This window comes from Rattus rattus, chromosome 1 (assembly GCF_011064425.1).
Source record: "Rattus rattus isolate New Zealand chromosome 1, Rrattus_CSIRO_v1, whole genome shotgun sequence".
Taxonomy (NCBI): domain Eukaryota; kingdom Metazoa; phylum Chordata; class Mammalia; order Rodentia; family Muridae; genus Rattus; species Rattus rattus.
Genome location: NC_046154.1, coordinates 53,086,763 through 53,105,814, shown reverse-complemented (window position 1 = coordinate 53,105,814; position 19,052 = coordinate 53,086,763). Strand labels below are relative to the sequence as shown.

The following is a 19,052-nucleotide window of genomic DNA, read 5'->3' as shown; positions in this document are numbered from 1 at the left end:
ACGGTCATCCCACTATTATTAGTTGGCCCAACAAGTTGTGTGCAGGGGTTATAGCTGAATGATCCCTCCCCCACGTTGGCCTTCTAAGTATGATCACTATCCATTTCCCAAGTACTTTTTGTGTATTGGGGATGACCTCTGGTTTTGCTGATACCTCTTAGTAATTCCTTTAAATTTCATTAATTTAAGGCCTCATGCCAGGTAAAATAAAGCTTGTGTACTTTTTAGAGATCACATCATGTTGTGGTGAATATTAAAAAAACAAAAACAAAACAAAACAAAAAAACCCAACAAAACCAGTAACCTTTTATCCTAAGCTTTTGCGTGGCCCTGTGGAGAATCCTTATCTCAGAGGCTCCACACTGCCCCCAAGTATTCTCAAACCCAGCCGTTCCAGTGGGCACCTTGCCATGCTGGTCCCTAGAGTTAGTTCCGGCACCCGTGGGGCCATACGGAACTAACCGTAATTTATCTCTGGTTAGTATCTCTCCTGGTGGCTCTCTGCTGGCCGAGAACTCTCTGGTTCCATCTACCCGGTAAAATCAAGACTCAACAAACTGCAACCCGACAATCAGATTTACATGTTAAGTTCTCAATCCACAGTGCATCCACACAATAAACTCAAACTACCAAGTGATGAAGATATACACTGCCCACCTGAGATAAGATAAACTATAGAACTTTATCCATTAAGAAAGAAACAGCTACCTAGGGCCATTAAGGCCACCTGGGTCTGGGTCTTCGTCTCTGTCTCCGTCTCCGTCTTGATTCTCTCTTCTCCATCCCCTTCTCCACTGTCTTACAGAAGCTTTGTCCCCGCCTTATTGTTTTACTGTCCAATCATGGCCTTGACCTAACTTGTGCCAGCCTCACCTGCATACAGACATCGAGCTGCAGCATCCGTACTAAATTCCTCTGAAGAGGTGGCTAATGGGTGTTGCGGACAGCCAGACTGCCCTGGCTATATGCAGCCTCAGGCAGCTCACTCTCCTGACTGCTCGTGCATTCGACCACTGTGGAGGATGGATCAGGAAGGAGGTTAAACCCACTGACTGGGTGACAATGCTGAGGAGAGCGATGCTCAAGTAAATGCCACGAGGTTTTGCCAGTAATGGCTGGTGTTCGGGGTCTGAATTTTTAGTAGGTTACTACGTGAAGTAATGAAGTTCAGAAACAGCTTGTAAACAAGGTAGCCTGGCTGAGTTGCAGACTCAGGTGTGGGCTGGGTTATGTCCTTCCATGCTTGCGTCTTTCTTAGCCGTTCCAGTCTTTACATCACAGGCCTGTTCTTAGTGAGGTGCGTCAGTCTCCCAACTGACTTAGTCTCCCCCCTCGCCTCCCATCTTCCTTCCGGAAAGCCCATCTGGACATTTTCGGTTTTGACTTTTCTTCAAAGCTCTGGAGTCTGTCCATTTGGCACCGTGAGGGTGTAAGGACCGCCCGGTCCCCACCCGCTTTAGATGCCTTATGTTACCGGGCACGTGCTCGTGAGCTCAGCAGAGGACGTGCCTGCTGAGTGTGCTAAAGGCAATTGGGTGTGCAGAGGCCTGTCTTAGAAGGAATTCTGGGTGACAGATGACTCATCGGCTTGGTCCATATGGCTTTGAGAAGCATCCTGCTAGCCGTGGGTGGAAATCAGTGCAGTGGATGCGAGCCAAGGGAACAGCTAGTTGGTCAGAGAGTCAGTGTGCGTTCGGCTGGGCCAGCTCCATCCTTGTTAAAATGCTCAGCCCTGTCTGCTTCCACAGCACTTAGATAGGAAGCTCCCATTTTATCTTTTCTTTCTGAGGCAGAGTCTCATTAAGTAGCTCAGATGACTTCAAGCTCATGGTAATCGTCTTCCTTAGCCCCCCCAAATGCTGGGATTTACATATGTGAGCCACCATGATTGATTTTCATCAATCATTAATTTGGTGCACTGGTGAGCTTTCATTGCTGTAACACTAAGCAAAGTAGTGTGTAAAGAAAAGGTCGTATTATTTAGTTTGAAGTCGTATGGGCTGGGTAGGTTACTTTTCCGTTGCTGTGATAAGGTACCACAACCAAAAGCAGTTAGTGGAAGAATGAGTTTGTTTGTGCTAAGGCTCCAGAGTCCATAACACCAGGAAAGTCATGGCAGCAGCAAGCAGCTGGGGCAGGAAGCAGAGGGATCACACCTTTGGTGGCAGACACAGAGCAAGGCTGCGAAGTGGAAGTGTGCCAGGGCTTTCTGTACACCGCCTCCCCAGGCAGCATCAGTGACTGGGGAACAGAGGTGTGGAGAACAGCTATTACTCAAACCACAAGGTCAAACAGCTAGTGAGGGCCCCTCGACTGCATCCTGTCATGGTAGATTGCATCTTGGTAAGACCCTACACACAGGAGGTGCTTCCTGCCATGATTCCAGAAGCCAGAGTGGGTAGGGTGCCCTGTTCCCTGATGTGGTGCACATCTTATGGGAATTAGCTAGAATCTTCAAGGACCATGTTAATCCTTTCCAAGAAAGGTTCACCACTCCTCATCTGGGAAAAGGTCATTTAATCTCATGCGCCTTCTCCCTGGTGACTGACTCAGCACACAGATCTTTGGTAGATGTGCACAGCTCATATCTAAATCATAACATTAGTTTTCATGGAGAAAAAGCTCCCTCGAAGTTTGGAAAATACTTTTTAAGCTTTATAATTCAAGATAAAGTTAACTCGAAGGTTTTGCACACCATTTTCACTGGCACCATTTTGCTTGATTTTATGTTATCATGTAAGTAACATAATTTTATGTTGGCATGTAAGTATATAAACTAGATATGCAATGCTTGTGATATTGCTCATCAAGTTACGTTCCTTGATACAAAAGCTAACCACTTGATCTGACCCCTTGGAGTTAATGATGTGGTATAGAACTCAGCCCTGTAATTTGTCTTCTGACCATCACAGGTGCACCCATTTCTGCCCCCTTCTTCAAATAAGTAAATGTAATATGGCATTCTAAAACAGGCATACAGACAACACATTTGCTGGCAACAGTCAGCCATTCATTCATGAGACAACATCTGTGTAGTGCTGGCTGGCTTGGAGCTCGCTATACCAGGCTGGCCTCTAACTCACAGAGCTCCTCCTGCTTCTGCCCCAGGTCACACCATGCACAGCATCTGTAATGACCCGTATGTGCTTGGCCCAGGGAGTGGCACTGTTAGGAGATGTGGCCGTGTTGGAGTAGGTGTGTCACCGTGGGTGTGGGCTTTAGGACCCCTCACCCTAGCTGCCTGGAAGTCAGTCTCCCACTAGCAGCCTTCAGATGAAGATGTAGAACTCTCAGCTCTGCCTGCACCATGCCTGCCTAGATGCTGCCCTGCTCCCACCTTGATGATAATGAACTGAACCTCTGAACCTGTAAACCAGTCCAATTAAATGTTGTCCTTCATAAAACTTGCACTGGTCATGGTGTCTGTTCACAGCCATAAAACCCTAACTAAGACAGCATCATTGTTTCTTATAGGAACAGAAACACGGCAGTTTGCTGGTTTTGGTTGCACACTTGACAGACGGTCAGTTCTTACCAGCCTTAGGAATATGAAAGAAACTATCTTTCTCCCTCTCCTCCCCCATTTGATCCAGGGTCTCACGTAGCTTAGGCTGCCCTTAAACACACTGTATAACTGAGAACAACTGAATCCCAATTCCAATAGCCCTACACCTTGGCAACATCTGCTTTGAGCACAGTGGCCTCTGCCATGTAAAGACTGCAAGGCTGCAGGAGGTCACCATTGCTTGGTTGGACTCCTTGCACACTGGATTTTGAATTCAGAAACTTTTTCTGCTGCCAGATTTTTTTTTTTTTTTTTTTTTTTTTTTTTGCAGCCCCACAATCAGTTACATATGGGTCGAGGCTCACATTTTGAGAAGCTGGAATTGTATTAAGCGCCTGTATTGCATTGTGAAGTCTGAGCTCACTGGATCTCTCTGAAGGGATTTCTTTTTCTATGCACTTGCTTTCCTGCCCAAGTCCGGCTATTTGAATTTACAGTCTGGCCTTGCATGCTTGTTTTCCTGGAGAGTGATCTCAGATCTGAGGCATCCTAATGTGCCTGCCCACCTCCCTAGCCCTTGGAAGGAGATGCATGTCCAGACGCTGGACCAGGGGTCTTTGGACTGAGGGTTCCGCGTTTACAGAATTGGTTTCAGCCGGTTAGACTGGCTTTGATATCATTCCCTCTGCATTTTCTATTTCCCTTTTCCAGGCGAATGTCTAATCTCTGAGGAGTGCTGCTCCCCATGGGGCAGCAGATGTCTATGGGAACGAATAGTGCGTTGTTTCATCACACCTTGTAGGAAATGCGGGGAGCTTTCCCTCTTACCCTGGTGATTGTGTGTGATTCTGGGTATTTGGTAGATCAGTTTAGGTGACTGAGGAGTTGCTGTTGGGTAAAATAGAAAACAGCCTCACTCTCAGAGTGAATGGGTACTTCCATGAGTTTATAAGAAGGTTCTGAGGTTCTGCATGTTTCTAAAGTATATGAAATCAGTATGCAGCTGATTCTGCACTTGACTGACAGTGAAGGAGAAAGAAAGTGTGTTAAGGAGGGATTGTGGCAGAGACGGTTTCATTGGTGAAAGTGCTCACCACTCAAACCTTGATGGCCCCAGTGTAATCCCTGGAACTCCCATTGGACAGAGAGCCGATTCTGAAACCCTTTAACCTCTACAAGGGCTTAGCGCATGCGTGTGAGCACTGGAGTGTGAGCATACAAGAACAGATGTGCACACACATACAGTGTTAGACGCACACTTAAGCTCTCTGACGTAGCAGGGGTGGAATATGCCAACTTGTTAGATGAGGTGACATCCATGTTTGGGGGATCAATGGGCTTATGTTAGAATAATCTCTGTCACGTTCCTAGAGGCTGTGATACAGTGCAAATTGTCTGACAGTTCTTCTGTCCCTAAGGTGAAGAATTTGAGCAATGGTGCTTAAATGACCATGGCTAAGCCAGTGAGATGACACATATTTTATATCCCAGCACGTGGTGCAGAGGCAGGTCGATCGCTATGAGGTCATTCATTGCAGGTTCCAGGCCATCCAGGGCTCATGGTAAAGCCGTATCTGTTAAGTTTAGGTGTCTCTTTTTGCATTCTTTTTTCTGTTTTGATACACACATATATATAAGTAAGTATATATATGTGACTATATATACGAATATATATATAAGAATGTGTATATTTTCTTTTTTATACTTAACATGTAGAACTTGATAGAAGTGTTTCCTGTGGTGCTGGTTTTCCTGAGGGATCAGTGGTGTTTGTTTCTGTTGCCGTGATGAAATGCCACGAGCTTACAGTTAAGGAGCTTATAGCTCCCAATTGGTAGAGCTTGTCATGGTGAGGAAGGTGTGCATGGCATGGCGGGGAGACAGGGGGCTGCTGATCACATGTCATCTGTACATAAGGGGAGGGAGGGGAAGAGATGCCGGTCCCTGATGACATTGCTAACTCCTACAAGGCTCTAGCTCCTAAAGGGTCTATAACCTCCCCAAAAAACTGCCAGTTGGGGACCAAGTGTTCAAACACTTGAATCTTTGGGAAACATTTCTCATGCAAATCACAATGATCAGATAATGCTTTTTTTGGGTTTGGTTGCCTACTCCCATGGTTATTTTTGTAACCATGATACTATCCCCAGATGAGCAAATCTTTCATTTTGTGTATTAAAATCAATCACATTTGGGGATGGTGGTAGCTGGGGTTTTTTTTTGTTTTTTTTTTTTTTTTTTTTTGTTTTTTTTTTTTTTTTTTTTTTTTTTTTTTTTTTTTTCCAAACCAAAATTTCTTTGTGCAGCCTTGAACTCTCTCTCTGTAGACCAGGCTAGCCTTGAACCCAGAGATCTGCCTCCCCCTGCTTCCTGAGTGCTGAGACTGAACGTGTGATCAGCCAAGTCCCGTTTGATTCTACTTTTTAAGTTTTTAAAGTTATTTCTTAAAATTTATGTATATGTAAGTATATGCCATCTATGAGCACGGGCCTGATGTATGTAAGTATATGTCATCTGCCAACTATGATAAGTTTATGTCATCTATGAGACCTGATATATATGTAGGTATATGCATCAACTGTACCTGATGAGCATCGGACCTGATGTATATGTAAGTATATGCCATCTATGAGCACGGACCTGATGTATGTATGTAAGTATATGTCATCTGTGAGCACGTACCTGATGTATATATAAGTTTATACCATCTATGAGCATGGACCTGATGTACATGTAGGTATATGCCATCTATGAGCATGGACCTGATGTGCATGTAGGTATATGCCATCTATGAGCATGGACCTGATGTATATGTAGGTATATGCCAACTATGAGCACGGGCCTGATGTATATGTAAGTGTGTGCCATCTATGAGCACGGACCTGAGCACGGACCTGAGGAGGTCAGCAGAGGGCTTTGGACCCCTGGGAGTGGGAGGTCCAGGTGGTTATGTGCCGTCTAATCTGGGCACTAGGAACTGAACTCTGGTCTTAGGAGGAACAAGTGCTCAACTGTAGAACCACTTCTTTGGTCCCCAAGGTTCTACTTTTTAACAAGGTCATTGAGTATCTTGAGAAATAATTTTATTGCCATTTAAAAAGTGTGCTGAGAGGAAACACAGAGCTTCACAAGGCTCTCCTTTCATTGAGACCAGCTAATGATTTTCTAAAGAGCAGTGATTAGCGAGTTACAGCCAATGGGGACATAAGAACACACTTTGATACCTGACTCGGATCCCCCTACCCCCTTGAGATGGCTGTCCTGTATCCTAGGATGGCTTCCAGTTCCCTACACAGTAGAGACAGGCCTTGACTCCTAATCCTGCTTCTGCCTCTTGAGCACTGGGATTCCAGGCGTGCTCCATCACAGTCAGTTCACGCAGTGCTGGGGGAAGGCTCAACACACGTTCTCTCCCCAGCCTGCCCAGTAGCTGATGCAGATCTATGTACTTAATGTTTTTTTTTTTTTTTTTAAATTCAGGCTTGTTCTAGACATTCAGCAGGTCTCTGCATTTCCTGTGTCCTCTCATGCACTTCCTGACAAGGCTACCAATAGACTTGGTTAAGTCCTAGGCGTGTGTTGCTGTTACTAATATCAATAGAACGTGTGGTGTGTTATTCTTTTCTCTTGGAGGTTTGTGAGACAGTCTCATGTAGCCCAGACTGGCTTTCGATTCCCTAATGCAGCCGAGAATGGCTTTAAACTCCTGAGTGCTGGGGTTATAGGACTGTCGTCCTGCCTGGTTCGTTCTTATGTCAGAATTACCATCTTTATTTGCATATTTGATTTCTCAGTGCCCTCGCTCCCCTCCCCGCTGTAGGCAGACACCATGTGTTCATAGCTGGGTTGTCAGGATTTACAGAAGTACTTCACACAGTAAAGGCTGCTGAATGAACATTGTCCATTTCAGAAAGACCTCACCTTTAACCGATGGCTGACCCCTCACAGGATGCTTGGCCAGCTATTTTCCTTAGTGCAAACATGAATGGGCCTGTGGTGAAATCATTTGTCCCTTTGCCTTGAGAGATACAGTGGGCCCAGTTTTCCGCAATTTGCCCATGCACAGAGAACAAAGAGGATTCTTAAGTAGAGGAGCCTCTGCATAAGGCTTCGCAGATGGTAGCTCCTGCTTCCACACAAGGGCATCTTCCCTTGGAGGGGAAGAGGTACAGAATGGGAATTAGTGGCTTAAGAACTAGCAGGGGCTGGATGGATGGCTTAGTGCTTAAGAACAGAGGATCCCACAACCTCTGTTCACAACCATCTGTAACACCAGGGCATCCTAGACCTCTTACAGCTCTGCAGGCACTAACTGTGTGTGTGATACACACAAATGCACACCAGCAAGTCGTATAAATAAATAGAAGTAAAGACCAAGGACTTGGCTAGATTGGGAAAACCCTTACTGGAGGGTTTCAGGACATTCTCCCAAGATTTTCCTTTATTTGATAAGGTCACTCTGAAGAGGCAGACTCAGTCTTTTGCTGTTTTGAAACAGTCTCATAACCAGGCTGGCTCCACGACACAGACCCTGAGCCTCGTGCTTGTTATCCACACAAACCTAGACATTCCTGAGGAGAGGTATCTCTTCTGAGTGGGCGTGTCTGTGTAGGCTTCTTGGTTGTTGATTGATGTGGGGGAGGGCTCAGCGTGCTGTGGGCAGTCCCATTCTTGGGCAGGGAGTCCTGGGGAGTTTAAGAAAGACAGCTGGATGTGGGCCTGGGAGCAAGCCAGTAAGCAGCATTCCATGGTTCTTGCCTGTTTCTGCTTGAGATCTTGCTCTGACTTCTTTCAGTAATGGACTCTTATGGGAACATGTAAGCAGATAATAACCCTTTCCGTCCTAAGTCATCAATGTTACTTTTCATTAAGTTGCTTTAAAAGTGAACCAGGACCCTCCTATGTGCTGGGGCCAGGTTTGTGCTGCCCTGACTCACAGCCTTTGACTGAAGCCTGGATCATCTGTGTGTCAGTTCATCACTAAGTCATAAGCTCCTACAGGCAGGGCCCCTTATACATCTGTCTCTCAGATCTCATGCAGTTCATGTTCTAGAGCAGTGGCTCTCAACCTTCCTAACGCTGCAGTACTTGTACACAGTTCCTCATGCTGTGCTGACTCCCAGCCATAAAATTATTTTGTTGCTACTTCCTATTATTTTGCCACTGTTATGAATCATAATACAAATATCTGATATGCAGCTGCCAAAGGGACTGTGACCCAAGGTTTGAAAACCACTAGAGAATCCCAGGACACCGAAGTGAGCAGGGAGTGAGGGCTCTAGAGAACCTGGCACAGTAGGGAATATAGAGCCCACAGCTCTTACCACTGTCCCCTCTCTTAATGAGGGTGGAATGAGATGGATTCAGAGGTTAGAAACGTGCACAGGGAAACATGGAACCGTCACATATGTGGCAGAGAACAGCCTCTGAGATGCAGGGCGCATTGTGGTACCTTTGCTGCTAAGGACTCTGGGCTGGTGTGAACAGCCCGCATCCCCTCACTAGGGAAGGTTAGGCGAATGCCACCTGCCTCCAGCCATAGCTGGTCCCTGTGGCTCATGACCAGGAGCAGCATCTTCTATTTGAGCTGGACACCCACGATTGGGATGGTCAGAAGTAACCATAGGCAGGGAGGGGCTTTTCACAAGGCGCCAACTGGGGCAGATAGGGCTGTTGACTTACAGAGCTGCAGGGTTCCATCCACCAGGCAGAGGGCCTTTTCTGCCTGAGCCTATGGTAGTAGACCCTGACTCAGCACCTCCCTATGAATGCTCCCCAAGTTAGCAAAACAGATGCACCCTGCTTCCATTGCCCTCCTCTGCCCGCAGCTGTCGCCGTGACCTCCCACTCTAGTTTTCTCCTCAGACTCCTGTGGAGGTTCAGAGGACCAGGTGCCAGTTGCCAAGTCCCAGTGGCCAGAAGGAATTCAGCCACTTCCCGCTGTACCTCAGCAATCTTTGAGGATCTGAGGCAGACCTGCTTCGGTTTTCACTATTGAGTTTCGTCTTCACTCTGCTGGGATATTTAACCTTACAGTAGCTAGCATACTGCCAGCCTGTTCTTTAGAACATTCATCTGCCAGTAATCTCTCTCCCTCTCCCTGATACCATCGCCAAAACTGGGCCTTATTCTGTAGCCACACTAGCCTAAACATCACAGCAGTCCTCCTGTCTCCGCTCCTCCCAAATGTGGATACAGGAACAGCTTCCCTGCCCCTTTGTAAATCTCTATTAGAGGAGAAGTTGTAATGCTGCCACCTGTTGACCAAAGGTGCATGTGCATCCAATCCACTCTGAGCATCCCTGCCCAGGCGGCATCTCCCTGGGCTCTGGGCACTCACTACTCAGGTCTCAGGGGCTGTCAGCAGCCTAGTTTAGTAGGATAAGTGCCACGCTGGGTTGGCAGTCTGTCTGGGGTCGCCATTGTGATGGGTAGTAGCCTGTTCAGTCAGGTTCTCCCTCCTTTCTCCTCCCGTCTGTCTCCCACTCCCCCCCTTGTGTGTATATGCTTGTGCACATGCAAGTACCGAGGTTTGAATCCAGAGTCTTACATCCTCCCTCTTGCTGAGCTTCTCTCCACGCTCCCAGAAATGACTACTCTGACTTAGACATGGCTTTGTCTATTCAGAGATTTTCATGGATCATATTTTAACCTGGAATTTATATGAGGGGCTCTTTTCCTAATAGTTTAATCATTGTTCCAGAAACTTAAATCTTATTCAGTTTCAAAGATAGATCTCGAAAAGGGAACTTGGGCCAACAGATAATGAATGCCAGCTGTATAGATGAGAAAAGCAAAATGCCTACATTTTAACCCCGCCTTTCCCGCCTGTGTGAGTAGCTCATTCATATAGATGTTCTTGATTGATAGGTCTTTATACTCTACTCCTGTCAGTGTGCCCATTTCAAAAATACATGTGCCAGGCCCTCCATACTTTCCCCAGCAGTGTTCTTGGCAGCCCACGGTGCTAGCATTACATCTGAATGACTTGGTATTGCGCCCGGTCCAGCCTGAGGAATACACCACCTACGACTCCTGAGACCCAGGCCTTAAGACTTCAGCTGGGCCTAAAGCTGAGGCTAAGAATCATAGTTTTAAAATCTTGGAAGTAGTTAAATGGCACTGCCCACTTTTCAAAGCCTCATGATCCAAGTGTCCGCCTGTTCTTCAGGACGACAACAGCTCAGATATCTTCAGAGGCTAGACTACGTCCAGGGCTTTAGGATGCCACACCTATCCTGTTAATGCTGTTCAAGGCCTACGCCTCTAACTTTCTGTAATGATTGGACATTATCTAAAAGGCAAGCCAGACCTCCCTGGCCCACTTCAGCTTCTGTGAGTCTCTTCCTCATGCCTTATTATAGAAGAAAAAAATGGCAATGTGTATGAGCCTAGATTTACATCTTGTTATTTTCCCACATCTAGAAAACTGGACAGACCTGAAGATTGTGCAGCAACTGGATAATTTCTAAGGACTGGCTACTTTTGAAATCAGGCTTAACTTGTAGCCCTGATTAGACTAGAACTTGCTATGTAGACCAGGCTAGCCTCAAATACACCTCGCCTACCAGCGCTGGATTAAAGGTGTATGCAGGCTTACATTTCTTGAGCTAACCTTTCTTTTTTCTTTCTTTCTTTCCTTCTTTCTTCTTCCTTTGAGATACGGTCTCTCACTTACTTCCCAAAATGGCCTGGAGTTCACAATTCTTCTGATGTAGCCTCCCAAATAATGGAATCATGGGTGTTTGCTACCATTCTCCTGACATATTTCAAGTGTACCCTATGGAACTGTTAGGTTACATGGTATATAAAGTGTAGGTAAAGGTCTATAGTTACTTGTGGTAACCTGACAATGAATAGCAGGCTATAAGAGCTGTAGGGACCCAGATAGGAGTCTGTACTCTCTCTTGAGCAGAACAGGGAATAGGGAAAGTAGGGCTTGCCCAATGGCACAAGGGGGTGGTTAAGACAATCTTAGCCCAGGCTGGGTTAGTGGTTCTTCAGTTCAGTGCAGTCTGTTTTGATCACATGACTCCTTAGACTAAGCATAGGCTCTGGGCTGTAAAGGAGTATTCAAAGGTAGTTACAGCGTCTTTGCTAAATCCTTTTGGACTATATAGATTTTATTATTCCTGGACTTGCAATTGATTTTCCTGTTTGTTTGGCCCTTAGGATTCCCGAGGACATTAGTGCAGGCAGAAGCCCTGGACAGAATCTGTGATGTGGACCTAGTAATCAGTTTGAATATTCCTTTCGAGACACTTAAAGATCGTCTGAGCCGACGGTGGATTCACCCTTCCAGCGGGAGGGTCTATAACCTAGACTTCAACCCACCTCAAGTGCTGGTAAGACGGCATGAGTGTAAGGTTTGGAGCGGGGGTGGGAGGGCATGGAAAAGCGTTAGCCAAACAGCATAGAAAAAGAGTTCAAATTCAGTAGCCACCAAAGTGGAGAAAGCTAGGACTAAAAAGCTTAACAAGACAGGGTGTTGCTAGTGACCTGGGAAAAGTGGCGCCTTCCTTATTGTTTGATTAAACTATTGGTGATCACTGATTGATTGAATTGATTGAGAGAGACAGACCTCTATCTGATTGATCCTCAAACTCAGTGCTGGAAAGAGCCCTTTTAAAGCCAAATGGCAGTGTACAGTTTAAAAAGGATAAACATTTAAATTTCTGTCCAGTCAACTGCTGTAAAGATGGCCTGAGCAAGTGAAGAAGGTTTGATTGTTTCAGTGACTGTAGTGGCTAAAAAGCAAATATAAACAAGTGTCCAGCAGTAAGACTGGGAAACTGAGGGTTGGGGATTTAGCTCAGGGTGGTAGAAGAATAAACATGTGTTCTCTGCAAGGCCCTTGGGTTCAGAATTCCCAGTACATTCCTTAAAAAACCAAAAAAAAAAAAAAAATCCTACCATTGAAGAGACCTCCACCCAGGGGCTCCCCTTGTCAGGTAGCCTAGGCCACCTCAAACCCCCAGTTCTCTAGCCTTGACCTCCCAAATGCTCGGGATTATGGGTGTGCACCCTATGCCTGCTCAGACTACTTCTGATCAGCTGGAACTAACACAGGAGCCCCGTTGGTCGCTCTTGGACTGGAGTAGGTGACATGGTGTCTTACTGGGTAAATCTTCATATGGCAAAAGCCTTGAATGTAGGTGGATCAGTACATGAATGCAGGGAGTTAAGCTCGTGTCGGCATTACTGGTCACCTTTGTGCCAGTTATGTCCTTAATGATGTCAGTTCATGGGTGATGTGCCTCCTAACTAACTGATTTGCTTGTTCATTCAGTCTTTCATTCGTTTCAGGGTTTCACTGTGTTGGCCAGACTGGTCCTAGCCTTCTGAGTGGCTGGGTGAGCCAGGAGTATGCCACTGAAGTGTAACCCAAGATACAGTGATAGGAAAATAAATAGGGAGAGAAGAAAGGAGTTTGAAAGTACAGACAGGAAAACAGAAGCCCACCTCATAGAAGCTGATTGGTTCTTCCAATACCCGAAAAGCTCTCACTGGCATGCTACATTCCAAAGGCCAGCTCCCCTGAAAGAACATGTAATTACGATTACATGTGTACTCCACCAGCCACTGGTGTCTTCCCACGATGGAGTGAAGCTGCTTCCCTAGCACCGCTCTGCTACTTCTGGAAGCTGTGCTGTATTGATTGGCAGTATTCCAAAGTGAGCGCTAAGCATTGTGGCTCTCAGGTCAGGCATGGCCTTGCCTCTCCTGTCATACCAACCCTCCCCACCTGTGATAATGGTGTGCATTATCACACATCATCAGTGTGAATCCCAAGGCCCCCAGCTGCAGCGGGATTTCAGTGTGTCGTGATCAGCTTTAGTGGTCCCTCTGAGGCCCCTGAGTTCCTCCCCAGCCTGTCTCTGCCACATTCACATCTGCAGTTTTCCTCAGAAAGAACAGCTGTGGGTTTGGGAGCAGAGTTCCGCACATACTATGTGCAAGCAGCCATGCTTCCTATCTGACTGAAAGTATGAGAAAGGAACTCTGTTGTTGTTCCTGTCTGGAACTGACCATGAAGACCAGGTTGGCTTTGAACTCACAGACGGAGCCACCCGCGTCTGCCTCTGCTGGCATTAGAATGAGAATCTCTGATGGTCCTAGATCTTAGTATCATGACCTATTTTGACCTTGGGACATGCTGTTAATTTCAGAGACTATGCCATAGTACTTTAAAAGTTGGCAGAGTTGATACTGAACCAAGGTTTTGTCATTGTCCTTTCATTATGGTTGCTCGTTTGTGTATGAATGTGCACAAGTGTGGGTGCCACAGCACAGGTGTGGAGGACTCAGGCCAGTTTTCAGGGCTCAAATCCCAGCACCCACATGGCAGCTCACAACTTCCTTACCTCCAGTTCCAGGGGCTCTGACTCCCTCATGCAGACACCCATGCAGGCAAAACACCAATGCACATAAAATAAGCGAATTTTAAATATCTTTTGTGGGATGTGTTTATAAGGCTGTGAATAGTTAAGTTTTAATGCCTCTTCAGGACATGAGGTCCCAACGAAGCCCCAGGCCTGTTGCATATGTGGTTGGAGTTCATTTTGGTCACCTGGTTGTACTAAAAAAGACCTTGGGAATGCCAGTAACGGTTAGCCATATTATTTGACTTTTCTGGTATTTTAGGGGGTTGATGACATCACCGGCGAGCCTCTTGTCCAACAGGAAGATGATAAACCTGAAGCACTTGCTGCCCGGCTAAGACGGTACAAGGATGCAGCAAAACCAGTCATCGAACTGTACAAGTGAGTGTGAGTGTGTGAGTGTGTGTGTGTGTGTGTGAGTGAGTGTGTGTGTGTGTATGTGTGTGTGAGAGTGTGAGTGTGTGTGAGTGTGTGTGTGAGTGTGAATGTGTGTGTGTGTGTGTGTGAGTGAGTGTGTGTGTGTGTGTGTGAGTGTGTGGTGTGTGTGTGTGTGTGTGTGTGTGTGTGTGTGTGTGTGTGTGTGTGTGTGTGTGTGTGTGTGTGTGTGGGTGTGTGTGTGTGTGTGTGTGTCTGTGTGTGTGTGTGTGATGTGTGTGTGTGTGTGTGTGTGGGGTGGGTGTGTGGTGTTGAGTGTGTGTGTGTGTGTGTGTGTGTGTGTGTGTGTGTGTGGGGTACTCATAACAAGGACCTGCCAGATAATCACAGAGCCCGATGGGGAACAGCGCTGGACCGAGGCAGGCGATACTCCTTCTAGCTAAGTGTAAAGCCAAAGGTAGAGGAAGTGGTGAGCGGTAGATAGGAGGTAAAGTCTGGTGTGCTTATTCCAGAACTATTAGAGCATGAGACTTACATCTAGCCATCTCTCTGTAAAATTGTTTCGGCTTCTCTCCTTCGGGGGTGGGGTGGAGTGTTGAAATTGAGGTTTCATGCCTGTTATCCAGGTGTTCCACTTCTAAGCTCCAGCCCTTAGCATCCCCAGCCCTTGTTTTCCTATTTAATTGGCTCAGATATTTTGACATCCGTTTGTATAAAAAAGTGATTCGGGTAGACGAGGCCTGGCAGGAATTATAACTAGACTAGGAGGCGACACCTGCTTTGACCTTGGATCTTTGGCTGCCCTAGTGCGATGTTAAGCAACTTAAATGGTGTTTGTCTGGCTTGTCTTTTAGGAGCCGTGGAGTGCTCCACCAGTTTTCTGGGACGGAGACGAACAGAATCTGGCCTTATGTTTACACGCTCTTCTCCAACAAGATCACACCCATTCAATCCAAAGAAGCCTACTGAGCCTGCCATGGGAAAAGCCGAGAAGACATGGTCGCCCACTCAATCATGCGTGTAGTCTTGGTGCCCTGGCCAGGTTAGAAGCCAGCTGAGATAGCTTGCAGCATCTTTTCTAGTTTGAGTGATGATGTAATGAGGAAAATCTAGTAGGTAGAAAGAGTTCAGGAAGAAGGAAACCCTCCTCTGCCTTTGAAAAGAGGCTCTGCAGGAGCATCACGCCCTTCACAGGGAAGAGTGTAGACTGGCTTCCCACCAGTGTTGCACCTACACTCTCGGTGGGTTAACAGCCATGTGCTGGCCATCAGAGCCTTTTTGCATGCAGTGGTGGGCTCTCCCGGTTTATCCCACCTCCCACAGACGATTAAACCACAGCACTGTATGCCTGAGAACTTGAAGGGCTGTGGTCCTGGCTTGTCCACTGCCATACGCTCTGACAATTGACGCTAATTGCACTCAGTGGTTGCTTTCCCCCAGTTTCCCCCCTGTCTCTCAGCATCCTAGTTTCTATTGTCTGAATCTTCTCATCTGCTTGCTCCCTTCTCAGGCTGTTCAGGACCGTGATAGCTTCTGCATTTACCCCCTCCAACTTCCTTTTTACAAACTGAGAGGTAGGTGACTGGATTCAGTCTTTTCCTTCTCACTAGGAACTGACCCAGGCTTTCTTGGTTAAACAGCTGCTCTTTCTTGAGCGCACTGTGTACCTTTTATTGTTTAAAAAAAGATTCCCCCCAAGTCTTCAGGGTTCTCAAAAAACAAGGGAAATGCTTACTTGTGGAAATATGGGGTGATTGTATCTCTCTATAGCAGTCGTAGTAATTGTATGGAAATCACTGGACTAATGAGATGGTTGGACTCAAGGCAAGATGGGTATTGAACATGCTGCTAAATATTAACGCTGTCAGTGTTTTTCTTCTGTGAGTGACTAACTGGACGGCGCGAGGTCAGTAAAGGGAGCAAGCCCGAGGGCTTGGGGCGTCTTGCACTAGATATGCATAGCACCTGCACTGAGTAAGACAGCTTTACTGTTTGGGGAACGCAGAATCTTTTTGTTTGTTTTCTTCCTATTCCAAAGATGCAGTCTGTCGGTGGCCATAAAGTCCAGAAATGAAGAGACTAATATTTTACCAGTCATTACGCGTCAAGAAAGCCTTTGTTCAAAGACTCTCCTGCCTGGATTCCAGACTTGTTGGCCACCTCGTTATAACTTTTACTCCTCTCTGGGAAGAGCAGGGAAATGTCTTCCCACTGCCTTAAAAAGCTGTCCTGCATCTACCTGTCCCCAGGAGGCAGTTCTTCATTACTGGTGGTGGTTTAGTGTGACATCTCATAGTCCGTCTGGGGTGGGCATGTGGGGCGGGCTTAGCACTTTAGTGGAATGGAGACGTTATTCCATTCTGAAGGTGTCGTGTGGATCCCCAGTCTGTTCACTGCCATGCGCTCTGTGCTAACGAGTCTGTCTGTCTGTCTGCCTTCCTGGGCTGCCTGGAATCTTGTTCCTCTCCGTCGTCCTCTCACGTGCATGTTCTGTGGCTGCCCTGGTGGAGGTGCAGGCCAGCATCCCCCACTCGTGCTCTCAGTGCAGAAAAATAAGCGTCGGAAGTGCAGCAGCACGGTGCAGGTCTGTGACAGTCTGGGCATCTTCATGGTGCTGAATGCTTTGGAAGCTCACATTTGGATGTCACTTGGCAGGGGTTGGGTGATAAAAGCCCAGGCTTCCTGGAGGAGCAGGTCAAGAGTGAGAAACCCTGAGATTATTCCCAGGGACCAAGTGGAGAGTTAAAGGGATTCAGAGTAATTCAAGAGAGGTGGGAAAACTTCAAACTTATTTCTCTTCCTCTTGTAGAGTCTGGGGAGAGCAATAGGGTGTGAGCAGGTCCTTGCCTACACACTCTTGTTTCTTTATGCATTTCAAGCTTAATCGACTATGGTAGCCAGCACTGGGACACCAGGGTCAGAAGGGCAGCAAGGGGCAAAAAGATCTTTTCCAAAGTCTTGGGTGGTTTCTTGTCTGTTGGTTAAGGTGTTTTCTGCAGCAGACTTGGCTGTTCTTTTCTAAAGGATTTTGGAGACACAGACATTAATTAATACTGAAAATGTCTTGACAGAGGTAGAATGGAAGGAACACCTTTTCCTTCTCAGGCCATGGCCTTCCTTCAGGTGGAAGCCAAGAGGCCGGGTGGTCTTAACATTTGCAGGCTCCACCCCGCTCCTCGTTAAGTTTGCTCCCCACAGTCCTCTTGCTTAGAACTTGGGAAAGAGCATGTTTATTCCTCCAGTATTTATGACAAAAAGGTGCTATGAAGGAGGCCTTCTGAATGAAGTGCGCACTCTCTTTATAAGCCTTGTGGTGAATCTTCCCAGGCACAGCCAATGTTTCCTATAAACAAGAGTCCAGGATGTGAAGTCTTGCCTGGGCTCTTCATAGGAGTAACCAGTAGAGCTATGACTCAGTCCCAGGTTTTCCTGCTTCAGAAACTCTTGGCCTTTTACTGGATGTTAGCTGTCTGTCTTGGCCTAAGCAACTTGGGGCTATGAGCCTGCTTGTGGGCTCAGGGAGAGTGGCAGACATCACTGGAGTGGCGGCATGAGGCTATTTCTTTTGTATTCTCTGCCTGAGCAAAAGGGGTTGCTAAGTACAAGGCTTTAAGGCAAGGCTGGGTTTGGACCAGGTTAATCTGCCTCAATTCTAGGTGTCAGGAAGCCATGAAGCTATATGAAGGAAAACTGGCATCTACTGAAACATTAAAATTAACCATAAATATTACCCCTTATATTTGGTGTGGCAAACTGCACAATTCTTGCCAGAATAAATGCCATCAGCTGCCTCAGGGCACTCCTCGGTTTGACCATTCTGTATGTGGTTGGGTGTGAGACAGGCTAAGTGAGTAAGCCATTGCCCACGACTCCACATGGACTCCCTCTAGTGACAGACAATTGTAGGAAGCACAACATCTTTCAATAAAAGACTCTTGTTTAAAACCTTTGAAAAGAGTACTGCACCTTCTCTCTGGGATTCGGGAAAAGGGAAGAAAAATGGGAAACCCGGGCTTTGTGTGAACTGCAAGAAATGGTGGGGCTCAAGGCTTCTCTAGTTTTATGAGAACTTGTACTACTGAATTTGCCAATTTTGTTTTCTGAGCTGAACGGATCTCTGGGGGACTATGTTGAGCTGTGATGGCGTTTCACTGTGATCCCCCCAAGTTCAAGGCAGTCTTCAATGCAATGTTGGCTTAAGTCTCCCGGGAGCTGACACATCAGCTTTCCTTCAGTGACAGTTGGTGTTCAAGATGATTTTGGCGTATGTGCTTAATCCAGAGTCTGTTCTGTACGTGCTGTCCTAACTATTCATTGTATTAATTGATTGTTTTGTTATCTTGCTTGAAGATTGATTTGTATGGAATTTGATAGAAATAAACGTTTTTCTGCTTAATATGCGGTGGATTCATTTATTCTTGGTGTCGCTGTTTATACCATGTAAAGTTTCACAGGTTCTCTCATTTGTACCACTTGGTAGTTCTCCCATTGTCCACAGTCGTCTATAATTTGCAAAACGAGGCAAACAATGAAACCTAAATAAAGTAATGATGGCAAAGCAAACATGCTCCCCATCCTGTTTGTTTCCCTGTTGTATCATTGCTGTGTTCGTGTGTCCTTGTATTCCCTGTTTGCCCTGTCCTGTTAAAGCTGGAGCCCTTTGCAGGGTTGTCTGTTAAACTGTTGCTGTGAAAGAAATACCTACCTAGCCGCCCTTTCAGAAGAAACCTGAGAAAATGAAGGCACAGTCCTGGCTTTTTCCAACCCTGGTATGGCCGCCTCATCTTGGG

At 46.5% G+C, this 19,052-nt stretch overlaps 1 protein-coding gene across 1 annotated transcript in view; it reads left to right on the top strand.

Annotated features, from left to right (window-relative positions):
• The window catches only part of Ak4 (adenylate kinase 4), a 52,916-nt gene extending 34,091 nt beyond the window's left edge, over nt 1–18,825 (top strand). The window contains exons 3-5 of the mRNA XM_032901747.1: nt 11,678–11,850; nt 14,150–14,268; nt 15,117–18,825. Of these exons, the coding sequence (XP_032757638.1) occupies nt 11,678–11,850; nt 14,150–14,268; nt 15,117–15,231 (407 nt within the window). The 3' untranslated portion in view covers nt 15,232–18,825. The remainder of the gene's footprint in view (nt 1–11,677; nt 11,851–14,149; nt 14,269–15,116) is intronic.
• Nucleotides 18,826–19,052: the final 227 nt, after the last annotated feature.